A 21,176-nucleotide genomic window follows, 5' to 3' on the forward strand; every position below is an offset into this window, starting at 1 on the left:
TTGCATGTGTCTTTCATTTAAAAGACACCCAGAGCTCCGCTTTTTTTTTTTTTTTTCCCTTTCTTTTTCCCTCCCCCAAGGCATTTAGTGCTTTTAAGGCATAGTTATAAACAAGCTGCCGGAACGCCGGCACACGGAGATGCGGGCGGTGGGGCCGGGGGGGCAGGGAGAGCATCTGCTTCCTCGGGTCTGCAGCAGGCTTTGCTCCTAAAGGTGCAAAACGGAAAATGCCGCTTCTTCAAGAAAATCCCGAGAGCAGAGAGGCTACCCCGGCGCCCGGCCTGCTCCTCGCCGGGACCCCTTCGCACGAATCCGCTCCCCATCCACTTCTCCCCGAGAGCTCACGCACAGAGGGGCAAACCAGACCCCGGCCCCAAACACACGCACCAGACCCGACTCCCCCCGCCACCTCCGCTCTCCCCATGGCGGGGGTGTCAGAGACAGCGCCGGAGAGGGGGCGGGCGGGGTGCGGGGTGCGGTGCAGCTCTGCGGCTGTCGGGGAGGGCACGGCGGGCCTGTGCGGGTGGGGTGATGCAAGTGGGGTGATGCGGACAGCTGTACGCAGTGTCGGGGGGGAAAACAGCGCCCAAGGGAGCACCTCTCATTCAGCTACCCCATTAAAAAAAAAAAAAAAAAAAAAAAAAAAAAGGTTTTTATTTATTTATTTTTTTTTTTTTTTCGGGAAAATACCCAACTAGAGATCAGCTGAAGGAGGAGTGGAACTGCTCGCCGAGAATTGCGCTGGACCTGACGTGGCCTTCTCATCACCTCTGGTTCACAGGTCTCAGTAGCCCTGGCTGACCATCACCACACCTACATCTCTGCTGCTCATTAAAGCCACTCTTCTTCTCCCTACACCATGGAGAAGTGTTCTCCAAACTTATTTCTAAAAGAGCCTCAATGGGACAGATGCGCTTGCGCCCACGATGTTGCAGCACTGATCTGAAAAGATTGCAGACCTGATTTGTGTTACTCTAATGAGTAGGGAGCGAACTTCCTTTCTCAGGGAGCTGAGAGCAATGTGGGTCTTGCCTAACAGTTTTGTGCAACGTGGGTCTTGTCTAACAGTTCCCTAGCTCTGTCTCATCTATGTCTTAAATCTTGTCTATGTGCCAGTGGACCAAGGAATGAAACACGTTGTTCATACTTTGGGTGAAAACTTCTGCTTGTTCAGTATTCACAGCAATGCATGTATGCAAGATCATTTCTTCTTTTTACTACTTTTGATTCTGCTTTGTCATCCTCTGTTTAACCAACTCACACACATGCACAGAGGTGTACTGCAAGTCTGCTCCATAGCAGCCAAATTCCCTTTCAGGACAGCTTCTGAGAGACTTTTGCTTTTCAGTCTCCCTGTTTCCCACCCCCACTGCACGAACAACCCCGTTACATTTATTTCTCTCCTCAGCTTTAGGACCGAACTGCTGAGCTGTTAAAGAAAGAGCGAGCACTGGCTCTTCAGTGCAGCTTCAGAGAGCAGGACTGCAGCTACCGAGCGTCAGTTGGATTGATTACACAAGATCCTTTACTCGAGGGTATGTGACCCTGCAATCCCGGAGCTGCGCCTCTTGGGGAGCTGGGGAAGAGGGAGGGAAGAGAGGGATCGCTCTCTTTTTGGGATCTCCAGAGGAATGAGAATGGGTCGCAGAAAGGAAATGTCCTTCTTGCGTCCTTCCCTCCCCCCACCCTCCCGTCTCCCCTCACCCTCCCCACATGCCTGCGTGTATCTGTCTGTCTGAAACTCATCTGTCTGTCGAAAATGGGCCTGGAACTCCCTCCTGTGTTGGGATTAGGTCTTGGGGGACCCGGGGTGGAGTTACGGCACTTGCCGATTTTCATATTCATTAGAAATGGGAGGTTGCATAAGGAGCCCCGCTGAGCTTCAAGATATAAAGCAACTTCGGGTTCCCCCTCTCAAGACAAGACAAATCAAAGGCTCAGAGGGAAAGCAGCTCCCTGAGCTCCGAGCGCCTCTCCCTCTGTCCTTCCCTCCCATCCACTCCCCCTCCCCTGCTCACAGTCCGGCCTCTGTCTAGGGAGAGGCTCTCTGGCAGCCTTAGATGATTATGGATTTTCTGAGCGAGAAGTTTGCCCTGAAGAGCCAGCCGAGCAAGAACAGTGACTTTTACATGGGAGCAGGAGGCACTTTGGAGCACGTTATGGAAACTTTGGACAATGAGTCCTTTTATAGCAAAACGTCAGGCAGCAAATGCGTGCAGGCCTTCAACCCTCTGCAAAGGGCTGAGCATCATGTGAGGCTGGACAGGACATCGCCCTGCCAGGACAACAACGGTAAGGCAGCAGTCCAGCTGCGTTCTGCTCCTCCACACCGGGGCGGCCTCGGCTCCTGCCCGGGAGAGCGGGGGCAGCCGCGCAGCCTTTGGGTGCTGGCATGCGAGGTGCAGCCTGCTAAATAATAATTATAATAACACCATCGGTAATGTTAGTTAGAATAACGATGGTAACAGCGATGTGAAAAATGGGAGAAGGCGACCTCTGGCTTGGAAGCACTCCTCACCTTTCTGCTGCCCTCTCTGCCGGCACCAAGCAGGGTCGCTGGGCTTTGCCCCCTCCGCTGGACGCGCAGCCCTGCCCGAGGAACAGGAGGCACGGAGGGAGGAAGGAGCGGGGCAGGGCGGCCGGGGAAGGGCCGCGGCGGAGCGGCGGGGCCTGGCGCGGTGCGGGAGGGCTCTGCCGCGGCCCCGGAGGCGAACGCAGTGATCCCGCGGGCGCTGCCGCCTGTTCGCCCGCTGCCGCTCCGCGCCGCGCTGGGCTCGGGGTTCCCGTTCCACCATTCTCGGAGGGGCGGCCCCGAGGCTGCGGGCGCGGAACCCGCCGCATCAGAGAGGCACCGCCGCGGGCTGGAAACGGAAGGTCACTTGGTCGTGTCCGGCTCTTTCAATAACTCTCCGAGATTATAGTATTTATCGTTATTATCATTATTATTTTTACTAAGCCACTCAATAATGTGCAACTGACATGACGGGCAATTCTTTGTAAGGGCTGGGAACGATATAGGTAACTCACACGACGCTCTTACATATTAGTTTTTTTTGTACTTTTTTTTTTTTCCCTTGCTGATTGGCAAAGGAGAGCGTGGCGTGTTTTTATTTATAAACAACCCAGAATTTTGCACCTTATTCTACCAGGATGGAATTCATGTTTAGGAAAAAAACAAAACAAAACAAAAACAAATTGAAACTTGTCCTAGCAGCGTCTGAAATATGGTTAAAATCATCTGTCCTAAAGAGGCTAACCATATCCCACATTTTTTGGCTTCATAGAGGTATGGAGGTATTTTTTTTGAGAACATCTTTTTTGTATAAAACTGTCCATAAGAAATAATGACAGAGTTCTGCAAGTGCAACTTAGGAAAACTGTGGAAAATTGATTTACACATTAAAATTTTCCTTAATTAGCTCATTTAATGTGTGCCTTAGGGGCTTTGGGGCATTTCCTATCTATGTATGTACTGATGGTAAGTATCTAAAAATTCCGTTTGGTTCAAATCACTCCAGACTGAAAGAAAAGAAATTATTGAGACGGTGAGAAAACCCCAAAGCAGACTCTTTATCCTGTGTGACATTACAGCAGTGTAAGTTTTAATTTCAACAGCTTTATACCTCTTTTTACCCATTTCTGAGAGTAAAAAAAGTCCTTTTGCATCTCGTAACACATCGCATGTCTTTATTTTGATGTGAGATATGTAAAAATAGAAAATGCTTCGATTTCTTCTTAAGATGCTACAGAGAAATATTTCTTGTCAGTACCACTCAGATTTTACATAAAGACAAATAGTTCCAGCAATCCTTATGCAAAGTATTTGAAACAATCTCTTTCAACATGTTAACATTTTGCAGAAACTCTCTACATTTTCTAACCATAACAAACTTAATTGGAAACAATTCCACTTTACAAATCCAAGGAAAAGTATGTGGAATCTATTGAGTTTGTAAAGTGAGGCTGATTTTTAGTTTCATTTACTTCTCAATATGTCAGTTTACAGTTATTTACTTCACACTAAAATTATTCTGTATTTTTATAGAAGTAGATGGATGGACTTCTGCTTCCTCTAAAGGAACATTTGCCAATATCTTTATACCACCAATTGGAAAATTTGTTTTGCACTATGGTTTCTTATCTGTGCAACTCCATTGAAGCTGATTTCATGGATTATTACCTACTTTAGTGGCAGCGTAAAAATACTCAAGTACTCTCCTCACACTGAAATGTTTTAGATAATATTTTCAGATAAAATTCTCAGTTTACATTTTGTGATTTAATACTCTTACTCTATTTGTGGTTTACATTACAGATTCCTTCCCCTTCTCACATAGAAATAGACATAGACACAGAATCTAGTTCCCTATGAAACAGTTCTATATGTGCCCTTTGATCTAAAGCCTCTCATTTACCAGTTATTTCCCTCCCCCACGTTGTGTACAGTGAACTATGGGATTACTAAAGTGGAAGGACAGCCTCTTCACACGGAGTTGAACAGGCCCTTGGACAGCTGCAACAACCTGAGGATGTCTCCAGTGAAGGGGATGCAGGAGAAGGGGGAACTGGATGAACTGGGTGATAAGTGTGACAGCAATGTCTCCAGCAGTAAGAAGAGGAGACACAGAACAACTTTCACCAGTTTGCAGCTGGAGGAACTGGAGAAAGTCTTCCAGAAAACTCATTACCCTGATGTCTATGTGAGGGAGCAGCTAGCTCTGAGGACAGAGCTCACTGAGGCCAGAGTGCAGGTAGGGACAAAACTTAAGCATTTCCTTGACAATTTGTGCATTGCAAGAACTGAGAAATTACACTCTTGGGGATTGTACAAAAGCCCACAAAGCTAACATAAATTGATCATTTTGCTTTATTTCTTTCTAGATATAAGGAGCTGTGTTGCAGTGCTAAAATATACTGTTGTTATATTTTTTTAGTAGTTTCTGTTGCTGTTTTAGCAACTTGCTTAAAATGTGACAGAGCAATATCAATATGAAAGCACTTTTGATATCTGGTAGTCATGCTTTAATGTCAGAATTCCAGGCACTAAAGGCATGAAGTGTTAATGTGTAAAGATCCCATTAAAGAAATACGTTTTAAGTAGTTCAGAATATTGATGACACAGAACTTGACCGCAGCGGATTCTGCATGTGTTACGGCATGAAAAACACAAGTCTAAAGAACTCTCAAATTCCTTGTTTATATCCAAAGAGTAAGTGATGGAATTGCTCATATTTATAAATGTCTGTGTGTGTGAGTTTGTATGCGAGTGTGCATGATGTATATGTATCACAAGGACAAGATACTCTCATCTCTGTTGCATGCTTCAAATTAGGAAAACCGGGAAGTACGTTTGCTTGTTTTTAAACTTGTGTATCCGATGGATAACGTTATTCTGATTTTTGGAACAAAATGTATTTTTGGTAACCTAGTGCAGTATTTGAATATTTTATCTGCTTATGGGATTGATTCATTCCGTATGTGCATGTACACTAATCCAAAGAATATTTGTGACTTTGGACGTATAATGGTGAGAAAAGAAGCGAAATGTCCAGGAAATACACCCCTTTCCTCATTAAGAAATCTTCTCTTAGAAAACTGTGTGGATTGCATTTTGCAAGTATACACTGCTTTATAGAGATCATTCCTGTTCAGATAATACTCAACATTTCAATTTAGGGAATAGCAGTCCTGTAGATTCTTGCAGACTGGGATTGATTTTTTCAATTTAATGGCTTGGATATGATAACAACTTCACAACTTGTAATGAAACACATATTCTCGCATACATATAGAGATATAGACGTCAACACACATGCATACATCTGAAATTAAACCAGGATCACTTTCAGAAACGAACTCTGCTAATTAATTTTATAAAGAAGTGCTCTTTTCATGTCTACTCAACCAGATGGCACCCTCACTGTTGTCATCTGAAAGCAGTCTAAAATCATCTGTCAGTTACGCCAATATGATATCAGTGATGCCAATAGAACTCAATTCAGTGGTTTTTAACTCTTCAGGTTCTGTGCAATCCCTCCCCTCCAAACGTGGGACAGTTTTCCAAGAATGACTTGTATTCATTAGGATTTACTCTTGACTTAAAAAAAAAAAAAGTTGTTATGGTGTTAAATTGCTGTTCTTACAATTGCATAATTCTGGAATCATGAGAACTACTCTAAGAATAAATTAACAGACAGAACAGGGAGGGGAGAATGGAGTAAAATTTCTCATTTTTTCTCTCACATTGTTCTTTAAGACTTAGAATCTTCATATGGTAAAAGTATTAGAAATAAGAGAGTAAATATGAAAACGTATGGGTCTGCAGCAGACTTTCACAGACTATCTGTTTCCTTTATAAACATTTTCCCCTTAAAAGATAAGTGATCTTTGCATTTCTTATGTGCTAAATACGAAAGGAAATGGTGATCATTTTTATTCAGAGTAGCAACAGTATTCCATCACAAGATTAAGCAATTTAAAAAGCCTTACATCATTAGAGGCAAGCATCTGGCAATTCGAGGATAACAAGCAGCAGATTTTTACATTGCTTTGTGGAGGCAAATGGTTACTTTATCTCTGCCAAGAGTCAGTTTCTAGTAAAGCGATGTAAACAGAAACATTTTGGGGGATTGTCAAAGGAAAAAAATGTGTGCTTTCTTTCTCCTTTAGCAACTATAAATTCAAGCAAATTGTTTGATTTAGTTTAGCAGAATGATCAGCTGGATACCTTACCCACATTTCCCTTCACCGCCATTTCATCAAGATCCAGTTTAATATTTGTCCTGCATACACGCAGAGAGAGCCAACCTGAACTTAATTTATCTAAGTTGTTCTCTTTCCTGCTGCATGTCAGTGAAGTAATTGGCACCCATTTTAAGGAGATTGTCAAGGTCTTTTTTCAATGAAAGAGCCTCATTACTAAAATCCCTTAGCGTGTTCCTGGTGCCTCCTGTGGAGACAGGAGAATTCTTTTTTTCCTTTACTTTTCTTTTTGCTGAGCCTCAGGCATAATAAATAATACAGATTTACCAGCAAAGTTCTTAAGAATATATACTCAGCAGTTACATGCATAGGCCTTGCTTTGATTGCTGATTGCATTTTAAAAGATTGTACTTACTAAATTTGCAACAAATTCTTGAGAATGAAAATGAGTAAAATTATGCCCTGGTTGCATCAAAGGAAAGTTGAGATCTCCAGAGATTGAAGTAAAAAAAATTAATTACAAAACATGAACTGCTACCATCAAGGGCCAGAAACTGACCCTCAAAATGGAATTCACAGTTACTGTTTATAATAGTATTAACGTATGTATCTATTCAAATGGGTTTGCCATTCATTTAGGAGGAAGACTAACCAATGTCATTATTTCCATTTAAAAAAAAAAAACGCAGCATTCTATTAATAGCATGACTTCTTGAAAAAAGTAAAAATTAATTTGTTGAGCAGTAAAGACTTACATAATTTTACTTTTATAAAGGGACAATTACTTTCCTTAGCAGTCCCTTTAATTAACCATGATGAGTCTTACCCAGCCCAACTTCAGCTGATAAGTAGGCATTGTTTCACAACTAAGTTATTTTATAATCTAAGTGTCATTTTTCTGTCTTCTATTGTCAGAAACATAGATACTTCCTAACACAAATACAAAAATGTCATAATATAAACTAAGATCTGATGATTTTTTATTATCTTCCTTCACTGACAGCTATGATCCTTCCGTATAGATACTGGGATGGATAGTCTTGGTGCTAGCTTTTCCTGTCTTTTCACTACTGCAATTGATAAAGACTGTATATGCCTCTAAGAGACAGAGCATGGGTTGACATATCAAGTGAGTGGTCACTTGAAATTAAGAGAGAGTCTCTTTACAATGTGACTTTCTGCTACTTGGAAATGTTCTACTAAAGAACTGACTGTCAAAATAAGCTCGGCCTAAACAGCTGATCATTCCTCTGTGGGTTTTTTTTTTTTTTTTTTTTTTGAGACAGTAAAAAGGAAGCAATATATGCTTTTTAAATATCCAGAAATAACTACACTTGTAATTGAGTATATATCTTGACTATTTTTCTTCTTTACTGTAGGTTTGGTTCCAGAATAGAAGAGCAAAATGGAGGAAAAGAGAACGCTATGGGCAGATCCAGCAAGCTAAGAGCCATTTTGCTGCCACTTATGATATATCTGTTCTTCCAAGGACTGACAGCTATCCTCAGGTATGCTGAAGACCAAATGGTACTTTGGTTCTCCACTTGACATAGGCATATACCTTCACAGAAGATGCATGAAGACTTTCAAGTGTTTATCTTTTTGTTTCCTTTAGACAAGTTGTCAAGAGCTGCCATTGTGGACAACAGTTCCAACATCTGAGTAAATAGCTCTTAAAATACATGTACTTTTAAATGAACAATCTTAGGAACCGAGTTTTCACATAAGTTATGTACTAAAAATAATTGGCAATGTGTTTGTAGAGCAAATAATATTCTGCATATAAAGTTATGTGGGGATTTGAATCACCTCTAGGTCCATACACACATTCTAGATTAAGTATACACTCACTGAGATTGAGAGGAATGTTGCCAACAGGGCCAGGATTTCAATTCTGAGACATTTATATTCTCAGGTATAACTGTCTTAAAACCTCTGCTCTTGTATGCTCTGGTAAGATGAATCATAAAATATATGATTGTTAGGCAAATTCATTCGGATGTATTAAACATGCATCATTTCTTTATGGACCTCAGTAGGCAGTTGAATACAATAAGGCTTCTGCTAGCACAAAACATTTTTATGGCCATGAATGATCAGAACTGAATCCATACAGCTTCCAGATGGAGACAGGAAGGCAATAAAGCTCTCTTGAGCAATAGTAGTTTGTTTCATTTCTTCATCCTTTTTTCTTTTCTTGCCTTGCCTTACTCTATGTAATTCTTTTCCTGTTGTTTTTTTTTTTGTTTCATAACATTGAATACTTTTGGACTGAAGCCATTACTTGTCATGTCTTTTCTTCTCATGTTGTTTCTAAAAAGAAAAGGCTTCAAACAAAGTGTCCTTGTGGTGAAGTCCTTCCGTACTGGTATCTTGATGCTCTCCTAGTCCATCAGGTAACAGAATCTCCTCTAGACCTAGGAATATCTTCATATTCTAAAACATTATTAGCTATGTCTACGCCGGTTTGCTTTGGTCATGAACTGCATTGGTTGTATGAGATTAGTTTAGGACTAGAGACCTCAGGTTCATGTCTCATTCATCTCACTTCAACTGCTCTACCTTTCAGAAGGCTGTTACTAAGTTCATTGCTAGGGTCAGAACTGGCTTGTGTTCCACCAGCTCAGAATATAGGCACAACCATTGATACCTATCATTCTGTGCGTTAAAATTTTATAATGTAACAACGTATTAGTCTAAATTACATCAGAAACCATTGCATGATACTCAGGATTATTCAGCCTGAAGAAGATGAGGCTCAGTGTAGAACTTATAGATGTGTTTAAAAATTTGAAGGGAGGATGCAAATAAGATGGAGCCAGGCTCTTTTCAGTGGTGCCCAGTGCCAGGACAAGAGGAAATGAGCACAAACAGGAACACAGAAGGTTCCCTCTGAAAACTGGGAAACGTGCTGTTCGGGTGACAGAGCACTGGTACAGAGTGCCCAGAGATGCTGTGGAGTATCCTCCTTGGAGATCTTCAGAAGCAGCCTGGACATGGTCCTAGGCAACATGCTTTTTGTGTTCCTCCTTGGGCAGGTGTTAGACCAGGTGACCTCCACCCTTCCCACCTCAACCATTCTTGTCATTCTCTGATTTTGTGATCGATACTGAGATTCTGTGATACACTCTGTGTTAAAGTAGAAGGAGGCTCAGGTAGGTCAGTGCAAAAAAAAAAAACCAAAAAACAAAACCCAAACAATTAATAACTTGAACCACACATAGGCAGATGCACAGGCATTCATAGATCTCAAGGTGTTCAAGTGTATTTTGAAGGACTTTCTGGCTACTCTTCACAACATGTTAACAGTGACACTTAAGCTTTGGGCTTTCTATCCCTGACTCATTATTCTTGACTGAATTGGTTATCTCTAGACTCATCTTGTACTTCTAGGAGGACTTCATTTACAAATTTTCACAATAGAAGTTTTTTTAGCATAAACTAATGGAATAAATAAGTCATTTGTAAGTACTTAAAATCGTTGTCCTAATATTAAGTTTTTTTAAAATGAAGCAATTTTGAATTATAGGAGACTACCGCTAACAAAAATCTAAACCCTATTAAAAGTCTATACTGTATTTTCATGTTGTTAAAAAGATGAGTATAAGAAATAGATATCAAGGCAATTATCACATAATAGACAATGTAAGTTCACATTCTTGCTAGCCTAGTGGTCATTCTTCATGGTTTCACATTTTAGAATATTCATAATCAGTAAAACCATACATGTATCATGTGTACAGAGCTTATTTCCAGTGAGAATACTTTCAAAAATAAAACTCTATATTAAAAATGCAGAGACCACTAACATCCTTCCATTCAAATCTTTAGAACTAAATGTTCATTTATAAGTGTCTCAGTCACAGAAAATAAATGTTTGATTCATGATTTGCCTTTAAAATCATTCATCTATTTTACAGTTCAGGAAGAAAGAGATATTTAAAACTGTGATCTGCATGTTTGGTCTTAGTATTGTTTTGTGGAATCATAGAACGGCTTGGGTTGGAAGGGACCTTAAAGACTATACAGTTCCAAGCCCCCTGCCATAGACAGGGTTGCCACCCACTAGATCATGTTGCCCAGAGCCCCCTTAAATCTGGCCTTGAACACCTCCAGGGATGGGGCATCCACAGCTTCTCGGGGCAGCCTGCACCAGTGCCTCACCATCCTCTGAGTAAAGAATTTCTTCCAAACATCTAATCCAAATTTGTCCTCTTTTAAAGCCATTTCTTCTTGTCCTATCACTATTAGAATATGTAAGAAGTCAGTCCCCTTCCTGCTTATAAGCTCCCTTCAAATACTGGAAGGCTGCAGTGAGGTCTCCCCAAGCCTTCTTTTCTCTAAGCTAAAGAAGCCTATCTCCCTCAATGTTTCTTCTTAAGAGAGATGCTCCAAGCCCTTTGATCATCTTCATGGCTCTCCTCTGGACCCACTCCAACAGCTCTGTCTTTCTTGTACTGGGGACCCCTGGTCTAAACACAGTACTCCAGATGGAGCCTTACAAAAGTAGAGTAGAGGAGGACAATCACCTCCCTCTCCCTGCTGGCCAGGGCAGCTAGGATACCGTTTGAGGCAGCCCAGAATACTGTTGGCCTTCGAGACATGTTCAGCTTTTTGTCCATCAGGGCCTTCAAGTTCTTCTCTGCAGGGCTGCTCTCAATGAGTTCTTCTCCAAGTTTGTACTCATGTCTGGGATTACCCTGCCCAAGTGCAACGCCTTTGTTGAATGAACCTCATTAGGTTCATGTGGGCCCACTTTTAAAGCCTGTCCTGGTCCCTCTGGATGGCACCCCTTCCTTATGTTGCATCAACTGCACCACTCAGCTTGATCATCATTATTATACATTGATTTTCCAGGAAATTCCATTAATTTGATACTTAGAGAAATCTCATGTGTGTAAAAATTAATGCAAGAAATTAAATCAAATATTTTTTCTTGTTGTTATTACTTTCTTTTCCCTGTGTACAAGCACTCTTATCGTTGACACTGACATCACTAGATATTAGGCAGGTTTTGCTATACTTTTAGATAACTATATTTTCCTGGAGATTGTGGAACACAAATCACTTTAGCTTGACTGTGACGTCCTTAGTTACATGGAGGATAACAGACTCTTTTGCTCATGAAAAATACAGAGTGTTGTTGAAAATTGATAAAATAAAGCTGGGTTATTTACTGATGTGTGGCAGAAGAAACATTAACAAATGTGAATTTCTGGTGTGCGTTATATGAATGTGCAGTCTGAAGATTTTTGCTTTGAGTTTCATCATGGATATATTCCCAAGATGAACACACCACTTGCATTCCATAGGAAACTTTACCCTATATTGCAGACAACAAAGGGTGTGGAGATCCCCACTTAATCTCTTCATTAATTATATTCATCAAATACTATCAATGGTTTATGGGCTGGTTCGGCCCAGTTCCGTGGCGAATGGAGTAAGGGACCCATGGACCCACGTCCCGGGAAAGGGAAAAGGGAAAAAAAGGGTAGGGAGATGGGCCTGAGAACAAAACAGTGGCAGCAATCTGAGGAGAGACAAACTAATTTACTAAATAAGATATCGGAATGCAAAGTAACACACTATAATACAATATAATTACAATTTAAACTGATAAATCCAATACAGTGAGTGTCCAAAGTTGAAGTAGGCCAAATTAAGGACATGATGCTGTTATGCATTGTGTGACTATATAAATCTGAAAGGCTTTCCTAGGAGGAAACAATCTTTTCAATTCATTTCAAAGAATAGTGCCTCAGAATTTTCTATAATCCAATCTAATTTTGCTATTAAATTACAAATATTTATCTCTGAAATAGTAACAAACATTTTTTTTTCTAGATGATAATTTTTTTACTTTGCGATTTCAATTGACCTTGAATTATTTTTACAGTATGTGGAATTTAGATGCTGTTTATTGTGAAAAACTAGTTGCTTAGTTGGCTGTCAAGAACTTAAGTATTTCCTAACCTGTCCAAATTCTGCACACATATGTCTCTAAGAGGCAACATCCTAATAAGGGGGAATGAGTGCAGTATCATTCCACAAAGACACTGGCTTCATAAATAAGGAGTACTTGCTTCAGTGGTTCAGTCAGCTAAATATAGTGTCTAGTGCTACTTAAAGTGTCTTGCAATATCTGTGACACTGTTATGGTGCTGACAAACAAGGCTTATGAGAAGCACACATCAGTCAGGGGAAGAAGTTGGTGGTGAGATAACTCTAGACATCCATGCTTAGGAAATTTAATCATAAGGACTTTTTTGACAGAGATGGTTCCTTTTAAAGTCGATAAAAATCTGGCTGGTGAAATTGTCTCTTCCTAACGTAGATAGAAAATAACTAAGATGATCTCTAAAAGTGTTGCCTAGTTCAGTTGCAGACATCTACTAAATAGCTGAATTGAATTGTGTCATTGAAAAGTAGACATAAAAGATATTTTCCACTCCATCTAGTCTATTCCCACTCTGTGCTTCTTTTCCTCTTGCCAGCTGTTTGAGTCCAGTTCAATTCTCATTATTCTTCTAAGTCCTTCCGAAATGTTTTTTCCTGTCACACTGTTATACTTTTCTTCCTGCGTGCAAAATTTTGTGGTTCATCATATTTACTTGAAAATACAGGCAAGATCTGGACAGGACTTAACTTTCATGAAAAATGTAGTGTAGTGCAGATGGGAATCCCAAGAGGAGGCAAAGCATTTTTAAAATTTGGGAACTGGAGAGATACAGGCAAGAGGGTGCAGAAAGAAGGGAGAATACTGAAATCTCAAAAATAAAAGAGAAAATGCTAAAGTTTATATTCCATCCATGAGGCTGATAAATCAATTAAGTATGTTGAAGAGCATGGCATCACATGATTTGTTTTGGCAATAAAAGAGTGTAGAAGTGGTATCAATATACATGTGTTATGTGCTAAGCCCTTGGATCATCATTACAGTTCTGCTCTAGCCTTAGTACATATGGTTAATTCTCATCAGCAATAATCAAAATTACATGCTCCAATTAAATTTTTCATATGGCAAGTATTAGACACCACATGTTATATGACTTAAAAATTCTTTTAACTGTAATAGACATATAAATGACAGTTAATCACAATAGTTCATTAAAGCTATGGGTACACTGATTAAGTAGGAGTAGATGTGGTAGACATATCTGAGCTAGCTTCAAAGAAGCTTTATCATATACTCATGATATCTAGCTGTGACAGCACGGAACTCAGCCTGGGCCACCGCCTGGGTAGTATGTTGCTTGCCACAAATGTGCTGACTGTTGCATTGCTGTGGCTGATTTTCCAACAAGAGTAACACTTCTCATCTTTTTGGGTGGTGTCTATTCTACAGAATGCAGTTTGCTCATTAATTTTCTACTTTATTCTTGATTCTAAAATATCACTGTTTTTGGTGAGACTCACTGGAGTCTCAATATTTTCTTACATTTTTTTTTTTACTGTAAACATGTATTACTATAACTCTCTGAGCAGCTTCTGGGTGTTAATTACAAGACAAATCCATTTTTCCGAGGTAGGAACTTATTTTTAGTTATATTATTCAAGCATGAGGTATAGTCTTTAACTGTATCATAGATGAGAAATGTAATTAATTCTTATTGTATCTGGCCCTGAGACTGCAGAAGGGAGAAGTTACAGTTTATCTACAAAACTTGATGCCTTTTTAAATCCTGCACTATTTTGCATCTTGGAAAACTGTCTAATCATGGAATAAAATGAATTTTTGGGCTGAATAGGTCTATCTTGTATTTCAGAGCTGCAGCACTAAGTCTCTGGCTTCCAAGAGCCAAGGTGCATTCTATGTACATATTTGAAAATGATGTGTTGCAGCTGTCATATGTGCCTGTACCCAACAGAGTGCAGCTGATCTTCACAAGCTCACCAGAACCAGTGTCTGCTCTAGTATAGAAAGAATCACAGGCTATACCAAGCGGTCTTCTGTCTGGACCTAAAGGAAAAATACAATGAGAGCTGTAAAACCTTAGAACTAGTTGACCATAGTAGTTCAATTTCTATAGCTGGAGATATTCAAAACTTGACTCAATAGGGCTTGAGTAACCTGATCTAAATTCAAAGTTAGCAGCAGTCAGATATTTGGAGTAATAATCCCAGAGGTCATTTTCTGCCTATTTTTTTCTATGAATCAATAATTTTACAAACTTAGCAAGTACAGGGAAATCTCTACCCATACTTTTTGATGTTCCTGAGAGGCCCTCAGGAAAAAAGTTTGCTGTGACAAGTGAAAGGTGGCCAAATTATTTGTGCTGATGGACTAGGAACAGCCTGCAAGTTATAAGTTGTAAACTAGTAGTTTTGAGCTGTTTAACAGCAATTGTATTTTAATCTACTGTTTTATCTGCTTAGAGCAGCCACTTGTGCAAGCTCAGGTTTCACATTTTCTGGCAGTGCAAGAGTTGTTTCTTCACATGAAGAAAGGAGTGACATATTGTTAGCCATTCAGTCTTTTGGCATTTCTATGTTTTCTATAGTTAGGTTAGTCCTTAACTGCACACTTAGCACCACGGTTGCCTCCCTTGCAATGTTCAGGAACACTGTAAAAATAAAGACAATTTGTCTAACTACTCTAATAATAATAATATTTACAAATTAGATTTATTATACTATAATATATATATTGCATAATATAATAAATTCATATATAAATATCTTACAGGAGATTCACTTTTTTTTTTTTCATGTGAAGCACTGAAACACATACCCACTCAAATAGAAGATACATGTGCTTGTATTTGTGTGTTTCTGGTCCGGATAGGCAGCTGGCTCCAATAGCATGAGAAAAAAAATTAAATGCAATACATTTGGTGATGGGAGAGCCAAAGCTGCATAAATGATAGTAAAGCTCAGACATTTTGGAAAAAATGAGTTTATGCATTTTCTCCAGGTCTGATATAAGAAGACTGAAGCTTTAGGAACCTGGTATTTTTACTGAAAAAAAACCAAAATGACCAAGAGGGATGACCTATTACCTCAGCTTCTTTTCTTCTACAGCATCAAGCAGAATGTCGTAGGCTTAGGAAGTAACATCATAATCATGTTAACAACCATAACTCTCCATTTATGTTCTTGTCACAGCTATGCAATTCTACTTCTTTTTTTTTTCCCTATTGGGAGGGTGTGTGCATGTGCGTGTGTGTGTATAAAATATACAGTAGGTAAATATATTGAAGGGCTCTGGTAATTTCATGGTAACCACAAGAGCAAAGCTCAAGCTATTTGTGATGTTAACAGAAACCAGAGATGTACTGCATGTATAGGCTCATTCACAGTCTCTGAATTGCCTTTTATATAGTTCATGGATCACACAAGAGCTTAAGAGGAAAAATATTTTCTTTAAATTCATGTACATAATGCCCCTTTTCCTTCCAACATACCAGAAGAAGGCCTGATAATTTTGACTTATTGTAAAACATTACTGTATTTATTTTTAATGCAGGAATATCTTTTGCACCTAGATTTCCCTGTAAGTAATTTATGTTGTAAATCCTTGCTGAGAAATTAACATCTAATATCAAAAGGGAAGTCATTCAACAGACTAAAATGAGCAGAAATTTGATATGACTAAAATATACTTCTGAAAGACATAACTGTCTCTTGGAAGGAGGTGTAAAACTCTTCTAGCATCTTAAAGCAATTCTGAATTTCACTTAACTAATTTGAATTCCTTCCTCTAATGGGCACCACTTTGAAGATTTTAGCAATGAATAGCTTGTTCACGTACTTCTTTAACAAAACATTGATATATTCTAGGATTTGTGGCTAAATACTGTTCTCATTTACACCTGTGCAATCACACTAAAATTAAATTGAAAGAGATTTGTCTAGGATAAAAATATCAGAAAAACTGTTGGTGCTAAACTTAGTTTGCTGAAAACCAAACTAATAGAAAAATGGTAGGAAAGAGTGATTTTTTTTGATACCTCCAGACCACATAGGTTATTGGGCACTTTCAAACTGAGCCACTGAATCTTTAGAAGTCTTCCCATCATGACCATATTAAAGGCAAAATCATATATGCTTCTATTTAAACAGATTTTTTTTTTGAAAACTATTCCAATAATTATATCTGTGCAGTCTGACCTACTGCAGCATTTGGTATGGGGTTTCTTAAAAAGAAATCTGTGTAGGTCAGATAAATGAGACTTTGTCCCACTCTCTGGAGAAGATGAGCTTCCTCAGAATTAGCTCCCATATTAGAAACTGCATGGATGCATTGGTCTATCTCTGGGCAAATTCATCCTGTTGAGAATGTTTTGAGATTTACCATTTGGCCTGGAAACATCATCAAAAAGAATGGTGTTTTGTTTGCATCTGCAGTAAATATCTTTTTTTTTTTTTTTATCCTGGATTTTTTTTTTTAATTGTCTCATCTGTTTTCCGAGTCAGTAGAGTCAGAACAACAAAACTAACTAGAGTGAAACGGCATGGGTAAGGGAATGGGTAATTTGTTCTCCAGGAAGAAAGGGAAAGAATCTTAATTTGTCATTGCTGCTGCAATAAATACTCATGTAGCCATGAAAATATAAACTGCAATTAAAAGATTTTACTGTTTCTGTACAAAAGAAAGGCAAGACTTCTGTAGAGATGGCAGTTTCTGGTTTTCTCAATTCATGGTGGAAACAGAATGCATGCAGTTTGGACTTTCAAGAAAAGTAAAAGACATTCTCTGGATCTTATAGGCTGTCTTCTGCTATCTTTATTACTCTTCTTTATATTCTCATCACATGCCATGTGGCTCCAAAATCCTTCCTTCAAAATAAGTTTGCAAGCAATAATAAGTAGCAAAGTCTTGAATGACTTCTCAGCTACCACACACTTAAAAACCATACTTTCCAACTCTTTCAGGATCCTTTATTACCTTGTCAGAATCTAAAATCTCAGATTCTGCAAAGGATCTGAAAAACCTTTCAGGCAAGAAGATACTGAGGAATCCCTGAATCCTGAACCATAAGATAGACACTGATGTCTTCATGGAATATTTTGTGAGATTGGATGCAACAAACTTTCTTAACCAAGGCAATGGTTCAAATAGGTCTTGATAAGATATGTACTTTAATCCTCAGGTAAAACACTTGTTTTATAAGGACTAAATTTTTTTTCTGATTAGAAGTTAAAACAGACTCGGAGGTACGGTAATAAGGCAGCTGAAAACCATGTCAAACTGTGGAGAGTCTTTCATGAGCTGATGTTTGGGAGTAATTTAAAAACTGCTGAAGGTAGGAGGCAAGGATGAGAACTGTTTTGTCCAGCCCAGAGCAGAAGAAGCTGAGGGGAGGTATCCTGCCGCCTACAGATCATCCGTGACAGCAACAGGTCCCAAGGGAATGGCACGAAATTGCATCAGGGAAGGGTCAGGTTGGGTGTTAGAAAAAAGCTCTTCACCAGAGGGTAGTGGGAATGGAACAGGCTGCCCAGGGCAGTGGTCACTGCCCCATACTGCTGGAGTTCAAGGAGCATTTGGGCAACACTCTCAGACATAGGGTTTGATTTTAGGTGGTTCTGTGTGGAGCCAGGGGTCGAATTCAGTGATCCTTCTGTATCCATCCAACTTGAGATATTCTATGATTCTGTGAAGAGCTCTGAAACTCTCACTAGAGTCTCTCTCCTCCTGCAGATCGCAGGAAGTCCACAAGAAGGAGGAAAAATCCTTGATCAGCTCCCTCAGGCACCTTATTCACTCCATTACCTCTCAGCAGATCACCTAAGATATGCACGAGAAGATGCCTGAGGTGTGCCCAAATAGCTGTGTGTATTTGTCTGTGTGGAAAGGTCATTTGCATTCATGAGAGGGGATGTGTCAGTGTGTGTATGCCTGTATGTGTAAACAAGGAGACTGGGAAAATCAAGAATTTGGGAGCCAAGAATTTGCTACCATGACTTTTTCCCAGTTTTCTGCAGGAAACCAAGATAGTTACTGGTTCTTTTCTACTGCCAAAATTTCCAGAGTCCAAATTAGTTTCTCAGCTCCTGATGACCTCTGCTAATACAACTGTTCAAAATATTAATTATCAAATAAGACTATAATTATCCTTTCTATCTTCTCTATATCTCACCTAGATAAGTTCAATGACCCATAATTTATCTTTTATCTTGTTGGTGGTTTGGGGGATATGTGCTGTTGCAAAATATTAGGATAATGGGAAGAAAAGCCCCGAGAGTTAGAAGCATTTTTTTCTCTCTCTGTGTGTGACTCTCATTATTCTTTACTTCCACTGATTTCAAATCTGATAGTAAAAAAAATCAGCTACAAGCATAACTTGCATTTATTAAAGCCCAAATTCCTTTGTTTATGTATTTGCAACATGAAAACAAAATTAAGTATGAAGGGGGAATTCACTTCACGGTGCTAATCAGGGAGTAATTGCAATTACTCCAACATAAAGCAGTGAACAAATATGTGGGCTCAATCCCAGTGCATCAGAGCAATTATATACTGAACAGACAATGGGTTTTTAGGATGAAGACAAATTTAGCAAAGTTAAAAAAAAAAAAAAAAGGATATAGCTCTTGACTAGGAATTTCTTTTCTATGAATGACACTTACAAATGCCTTGTATCGTGATATATTCCGGTCTACCATGGTTTGTAAATTTTTAAAAAATCAAAATTCAGGAAAGACATATAAGTAAAAGTGGAAAAGAAATAAAAAGCTATATAAGAGTACAGTGAGTGCAAGTGAAAAATGACCAAGGAAGTCACAGTGTGCCAGAAAGCATATCTGTACCGTTGTGACAGAGAAATATAGACAGCAGAGAATTTAAAAAGATAGGACAGCTGCTGAGTATGAAGTTTGTTTGATTAAAGCAAAGTGAATAGAGGATGGATGAAAGAATGCATGATCTGATAATGATGTGCTAGACCTCGAAAATCTTTCTGTATGTTAATCTAGTAATAAATATGTGAAAAATACCTACGAACAGTATCTATTCATAGATGATAGAAGAAAGCCTGAGGCTCAGAATGAAGTTTTAAGCGCCTGCCAAGTATAGAAAACATTACACATCAAAGCTTAAATACATGGTTACTCCAGATCTTCAGCAGACATCACCGGTAACCACAAAGTTTTTCTCCTAGTCTGTCATGCAGTGTTTTCCAGGGTCATACAACACAGCTTGTTAAGGCTGTAAGCTGAAAAAGAAACACCCTCAAGTGTACATTCACATTTAAAAAAATTACTTTTTTTTTTTTATCTTCAAACTATATTTGAAACAACTTCAGGAAAAACTCTTGGATGTATTGTCAACCATGTTTGTATTTTATGGATTCATTTGTAGGTTTCTCAGGATTTAACTTGGTAAATCTGAGGAGAACCTTGTTATGGATGTATTAAGTGAAATCAAGTAATGCAGAAAACAAAAGATGTAATATCTAAATTTAATCTCATTCATTTTATATGTTCCAGATTCAGAACAATCTGTGGGCGGGGAATGCGGCTAGTGGTTCTGTGGTTACTTCCTGCATGATACCACGAGATACTTCCTCCTGTATGACACCTTATTCTCATTCACCTCGGACAGATTCTGGCTACACAGGCTTTTCAAACCACCAGAATCAGTTCAGCCACGTGCCTCTCAATAATTTTTTCACTGACTCTTTACTTTCTGGGGCAACCAATGGACATGCCTTTGAAACCAAGCCGGAATTTGAAAGGAGATCTTCCAGCATTGCAGTTCTACGGATGAAAGCCAAAGAGCACGCTGCCAATATTTCCTGGGCTATGTAATATAGCTGTACTCTTTCTTCATATCTTTTTTTTTTAATAGTAAACTGAAAACATTTTTATTTTCCATATTTAAAGGACACAACAATAAGCTGCTGTGTGTGGAATGCTAGAACTCACAATATACATGACGTCTGCTTCAAAAATGCAATATCATATTTAACAATAAAACTTAAAAATAAACCATATAAATTTACCATGCATCAAGTTCAACAAACCCTCTTTGTTTTGGTTTTTATATAGAAACGCATTTTGTTGTACAAGTTGATGAAATATGATTATAGAACCTGCAAAAAAAGAATAAAATTATTAAGCAAATATGTCTATGCCATTTGTTTTTAGCAATTCTGTATATAAAATTAATATTTTACAAATTAATACTTCGTAATGGAATAACTCTGTAAAGGAAAATAAGTTTCTTATACTAGCGCCATGATGTAAATCTCTAAGCACAACCTGCAGAGAAGGAAATATATGATCACTTATGTTGTAGGCAGAATTTGCAGACCTAACTCTCTCAGCACTGTGCTGAGGCTCTGAGCCAACTTGCTGCTTTTCTAAATGCATGTAGAGATCACTGGAGTTGTAGCAGTGCACAACTAACATAATGAGAATAGAAGGTAGTCCTTCATTTTATGAACTCGAGTGAATTCCTTTTAAAGATTATGAGATTTTTAATAAAGATATCACTAAAAGAAGAATCAATGTTTAACGGAGTTTCAAAG

General features: G+C 39.0%; 1 protein-coding gene across 1 annotated transcript; it reads left to right on the forward strand.

The window, feature by feature from the left end:
- Positions 1,736 to 20,769, forward strand: ALX1 (ALX homeobox 1). Its single transcript, XM_021385325.1, has 4 exons — positions 1,736 to 2,292; positions 4,447 to 4,751; positions 8,082 to 8,210; positions 20,134 to 20,769. The coding sequence occupies exons 1-4, from the start codon at positions 2,061 to 2,063 to the stop codon at positions 20,452 to 20,454; spliced, it is 987 nt and encodes a 328-aa protein (XP_021241000.1). The 5' UTR covers positions 1,736 to 2,060; the 3' UTR covers positions 20,455 to 20,769.

This window comes from Numida meleagris, chromosome 1 (assembly GCF_002078875.1).
Source record: "Numida meleagris isolate 19003 breed g44 Domestic line chromosome 1, NumMel1.0, whole genome shotgun sequence".
Classification (NCBI taxonomy): Eukaryota; Metazoa; Chordata; class Aves; order Galliformes; family Numididae; genus Numida; species Numida meleagris.